General features: G+C 35.9%; 1 protein-coding gene across 4 annotated transcripts; it reads left to right on the forward strand.

Annotated features, from left to right (window-relative positions):
• The first annotated feature begins 480 nt into the window (after positions 1-480).
• LOC111915003 (endonuclease III homolog 1, chloroplastic) lies at positions 481-2,609 on the forward strand. Of its 4 annotated transcripts, none has more exons than XM_023910705.3 (3): positions 487-627; positions 1,111-1,273; positions 1,372-2,609. In XM_023910705.3, exons 2-3 carry the CDS (start codon positions 1,257-1,259, stop codon positions 2,387-2,389), a joined length of 1,035 nt encoding a protein of 344 aa, XP_023766473.1. In that variant the 5' UTR covers positions 487-627; positions 1,111-1,256; the 3' UTR covers positions 2,390-2,609. The 4 variants fall into 4 exon arrangements, with proteins under 4 accessions (XP_023766477.1, XP_023766473.1, XP_023766476.1 ...); XM_023910708.3 differs by having other exon boundaries at positions 1,395-2,609; XM_023910709.3 differs by lacking the exon at positions 1,111-1,273 and having other exon boundaries at positions 481-627; positions 1,395-2,609.
• Positions 2,610-5,688: the final 3,079 nt, after the last annotated feature.

Here is a 5,688-nt window from a genome sequence, read left to right on the forward strand (position 1 = left end):
TATTAGATGTTACAGACTCAAGACTTACACTAGATATTTTTCCTTCATTTTAAAATACATGTGTAGATTAAATACAATAAACACTGATAATACAAAAAAAAGTTATTGGCTTACTAGGTAACATGTCTCACCCTCAATGAGAAGTCGTAGTTTCAACTCTTACGTTTTAAAATATCTATTCGTAACTGACCAATGGCTAAAACAAAATTTTGTCTAAAAAATAATGGCAAATGGGGAACAAAAAATATTGGGGTTAAACGCAAACTTATACGGAAATGTTGGGGCCAAATGCAAACAAAAAAATGCAAAAACTGACACATCATCATTACTTGTTGATGACCGGTCAAGGGTCCGAAAATGAAACGTTTTCTAAAATATAATGGCAAATGAAGAACAAAAAATAAATTTGGGGTTAAATCGAAACGAGGATGTATAAATAATGGTTTTTAAGTATTAACCCTTAAATTTAAACTTAAATGAAATGAGCACGGCTAAACCCTATCAGAATGGATGTGAACCTCAAATTCCGAAATCTTAATCACAAAATCAAACTTAAAAAAGGTTAGGGTTACCGAAGAAACAAGCAGCGATCTTCCGGCGACATATTCTCCGATCGGTCAAGCGATCGTAAGTACATGTCACTCTCTCTATCTCTCTCTCTCTCTCTCTCTCTCTCTCTCTCTCTCTCTCTCTCCCTCTCTCTCTCTCTCATATAGAACTGTATAATCTTCCCTCTGTGCGAAACAAGAACACTTTGTACAGATATATGTAATATGTTCATCCTTTAGTACATAAATGTGTTAAATATGCAATTTAATTTGTGTAAGCTACGCCCTTATAACTTGATAATAAGCTATTGATTAGCTTGAGTTGTCGTGAAGGAAAAATGGACATAGTCATTACAAAATCGGATGTACATTGATATCCGGATAATCAAGTCTTAAGATAATTAACTTCCCAAATTTTCATATAATCTTGTGAGCAAGCTGTTCTTATTAAAACCTGAAATTGTGTATTATGTTAAGTTTTGAAGAGAGTAGGTTATGTAAAACCTTGAATCCTTGTGGTTGTAAGGATAATAATCCATATGCCTATATGGACTTTTACCAGCTGCTTGAATAATGAGGATAAACTTCTGTAGCATACAAGATATCTGTAAAACCCTTGAGCAGTATGTATAAGTCAGAGGTTACTTCTACCTGAATATGGTGGTCTACTAGTTTATCATCCGTCTGCTGCATCAACAAGTGCTTCCTATGCTCATCCATCTACAGTATTTTCTTATCACCACAACTCTTCACATTGTCCCTTTTTTTCTTTTTAAATTTCTTTACCCTTACATCTCTCTTGATTGCATATCATTCTTCACAGAACCCTCATGATTCTTCCTGCAGCTTTGGCACAAACCAACTTCACCTACAACAGAATGCATACCAAAATAACATCTATCAAATCAGAGCCTGAGTCCACTTCTGCATCAGAACACCATGTTTTTGTCAGAAGAAAGAGATCAAGAAACCCTGAATTAGTCACAAAAACAGAGCCTCAGGACCAGAAATTCACTAGTATCCTACCCGACATTGAAGAATTCGCATATGGAAAACCAAGTATTAACCTACCTCTAACAAAATCCAAACCCAAAACCCAGGTCAAACCAGTCAACCCACCTTCAAACTGGGAAAAAGTTCTCGAACAAATTCGCAAAATGAGATCGTTAAATGATGCACCGGTAGACTCCATGGGATGTGAAAAAGCGGGTACTTCTCTCCCTCCAAAAGAAAGAAGATTTGCAGTATTAATATCTTCACTTCTCTCAAGCCAAACAAAAGACCACGTCACCCATGGAGCCATACAACGTCTCCAAGACAGCAACCTTCTAAAACCGGAAACAATCGAGAAAGCCGATGAAACAACCCTAAAAAACATGATTTACCCCGTTGGATTTTACACTAGAAAAGCCATTAACATGAAGAAAATAGCGAAAATATGTTTGTTGAAATATAACGGGGACATTCCGAATACACTCGAGGGGTTGTTGTCGCTTCCGGGTATTGGTCCTAAAATGGGTCATTTGGTTATGAATGTGGGGTGGGATAATGTGCAAGGGATATGTGTGGATACGCATGTGCATAGGATTTGTAATCGGCTTGGTTGGGTTATGGGGACAAAGACACCCGAGGAGACACGAGAGGCGTTGCAGATGTGGCTTCCGAAGGAGGAGTGGGTCCCGATAAATCCTCTTTTGGTGGGATTCGGGCAGACCGTTTGTACTCCTCTTCGGCCTTCTTGTAGTTTGTGTAGCGTTAATGAGCTCTGCCCGTCTGCGTTTCGGGCAGCCACCACGCCCAAGAAGAAGATGCCCGGAAAAACAAAGCGTGAGGAATTGTAAGTAAGTATTGGGTCAGTAGACTTTTGATGTTTGTTTATGTAATTATAAGCTTTTGTGATGGGCTCTTTGGTTTTAATCCAAGGCCAAAACAATATGGGTGTTTTTGTGTGGTTGCTTCAGTGTTAGGTAGCAATAGCAGCATGCATTGTAGGTTTTATTGACCAGATCTAAACTTAATGTTTGGCAACCAAGGCTAGCATTTATTGTGATGACCATATAATTTGTAACTTTTTTTTTTTTTAAATGGAATACCCATTAAAAACACATTTGACTGAGTTCACTAAGAGGAGAAGGACCCAAACAAGCTTAGTAACGTCATCAATAATGGTTTTTTTATAAACCTAAACGTGTCACTTGTGGGGTCTTATATACATCAATATGAATGAGTTCACTAAGAGGAGAAGGATCTCTACATATATAACAGCGAGGCAACACTTCTTATACTAAATGAAGAGAGTTCTTTAAAATGGCCAAGAGTGCTTCAACTGGGTGCCTAATCTATGCATCAAGTTTCCTTAGACACATAACACTTAGCAATAGAAACTGAATTTACCTTAACACTACAACTATTACTTTGTTCAAGATAATGCAACCGCATACCCTCATTATTTGTCCCCACAATAAGTTTTAATCATGAGGAGATGAAGCATATCTTCAGGAGAAGTTATAGTAATTGCGGAGATGTCCGAATGTTTAAAATAGAAACATAAGGAAATGGAGTCATGGATGAACTAAAAGACAAGTTAAATCATAACAAGCTTTTGAATGTACTTTTTGTAGTGATCATTGTAATCTAGCTCTTTTTTCTTTCTTTTTTGGGAAATGACGTTTCTATTGTATTGTATGAGTTCATGAGTGTTGTAATAAGTTTATTAGGTTTGACATTGCAATATGATCACCAACATTTCTATGTAAGTCAGTTGACATATGAGCAAATGGACAAGTTGTTATATGAGGATGTTGTTATGACATGTTTAAAAACCTGGAAAGTTGCATACTATATTGTTATATTTAGTTGTTATGACATGTTTAACACCTGGAAAGTTAGCATACTATATTATTATATTAGGTTTACAAAATTGGAAACTTGCATATCATAAACATTCAAAAGGCAAGAGTTTATCATTGCATTCAAAATGCATTGTTTAAGATTAAATATTGCAAATTTAAGTGTTTATGGCTAAACATAGCCCTAAATAAGAGTAACTGACAACCTAGATTTGCAAAAATACAACCCTTAAGCTTTTGACATTTATGCTTTGTCAAACAAAAAATATATATATGGCCCCATCCCGACGTCTTGCATCAACTACTCAATACAATTGGTTTTGAAATTATTTAACCTAATCCACCTCTCCTTATCTTCATCTTGGACTTTGTTATCGTCTTAGACTTTAGCCTAATTTTGATGATAGATTGACTTACACTCCTTTGTTTGATGGGTTAAGTTTCACTATTTTTTTGATGGGTTGTCTATGCTCAGCCACGAGCATTAAATACCTAATGGCCTCTATAAGACACTATAAAAACAATTCATTTATTTAAAATACATCCATTATACAAAATAAAAAGATAAAGAAAGCACTGTTTAAAACCTTGTGTTGGTCTAAAATAAATGTCATATTACTACCACCTGTTAACTAGGTCATCTTACGTAGGTTGCCTTAGTAACAAGTGTTTATGGCTAGAAACTCCCTTTGAAAAATGTTTCTCAATCCATGTATAAGTGATGATGGTACCAGCTCTAAAGTTTCTAGAAAAACAATGTTCAAAAATAATAGATTTAACTTCGAAAGCCTTGTTATTTTCACCGGTCCGGGAAACCTTTACCCTAAAGAGAAAAATACAAATTTAGTCATTTTCATTAATCTATTTGCAAAAAGTTACCAAAAAACCCAACATTACAAAAATAGCCATCAAAATCACAAATGGATTAGAGTCATCTGCGATTTTGAGTGTTGATCTACAACATCGTAAAGCATGGTCGTGCATTGTTGACTTGTACGTTTACAGTTTTTTTTTTGGTTTTTTCGGGTATAAATACTCCTTCCTTCCACACATGTTTGCAGATGAAGTGAGTTCATCTGCGATTTTCTCTCACTTCGTCTGTGATTTTGTAGTGGTAATGTTTTTTTCTTTTTTAAAATTTTGACTATAAAAATGATAGGTTTGACAAATCCATGGGATAGTCACTTGTGGGAGTTCACATTCGATGATCTTCAGGATACTTTAAATAAAATAAATATGTTAGACAATTGTATAAATATGATTTATGTTATAAAAATGATTTCTAATGCATCTTGAGGTTGTATAAGTATCTTTCATAATATGTTTTTTTGTATAGTTAGAACATGATTTGTGATGCATATGTAACACGTTGTTTCGGGTCGTTTCATAATTCGGGGTCATGACCCAATGATCAAATATCATAAGGCTTCAGGCCTTGGGAAAGACAGGTTTAGACCCATTTGGCGATGGATAATGTAGCTTGTAGGTACCGAGTGTTCGAATTGTGTTTTGGAGCCCAGGGGTATAACCGTAAAGTGATAGTTCGGGTCTTATATGAATTTTGGATTTAAGTTTGGAAAGTTTTAAGGAAAAGGATAGTTGATAGGATTGTAGAGCTTTTCATTACCTTTCTGTGGATATAAGGATCGTTGAAATCGGATCTAGAACGAAGAAGTTATGGCTTTCGGAATTCAGGAAATTTTTGGGCCAAGCCAAGTACGTTGGGCATACAAGGTGTATGTCGGGCGTACTAGCTCGAGTGGATCGTGCATGAATTTGGAGTACGTTGGGCGTACCAGGAGTACGCATGTCGTACAACAGTCAAGTGCAAACCCTAATTTAGGGTCTTAAACCCTATTTAAAGGCCTTAACTTATGTTCAAACCATATTATCGTCAGCCTCCATCAACCTTAACCCTATATTCAAAACCCTAAACTTCATTAGAGCATTCTTGAGGCTTTTGGTGTGATTTTGGTGTGCCTTGGAGAAGAAGGAGATCTTGTTAGAAGCATTGCTTAGCTTAGAGCTTGTGGATCCAAGCTCGAATCGTCTTTATCAACTTCCAGGAGGTATAAAGCTTCTAACTTAATGACTTTATGTGTTAGATCTAGTCCAGGGAAAGTTTTAGGTTTATTTTTGGTCCCTAGAGTCATTTATGTGAGTATAAGCTACTCCAGGAGCTTAAAGTGTTAGATCTTAGAATTTTTGAGGTTGTGGGTGCATAAAAATGTCATCTTGATGGGTTTGGTTGAATCCTGCTTAAATTGGTGTTCATATTATAGAAATAGATG

Source organism: Lactuca sativa, chromosome 8 (assembly GCF_002870075.4).
Source record: "Lactuca sativa cultivar Salinas chromosome 8, Lsat_Salinas_v11, whole genome shotgun sequence".
In the NCBI taxonomy this organism is placed as follows: domain Eukaryota; kingdom Viridiplantae; phylum Streptophyta; class Magnoliopsida; order Asterales; family Asteraceae; genus Lactuca; species Lactuca sativa.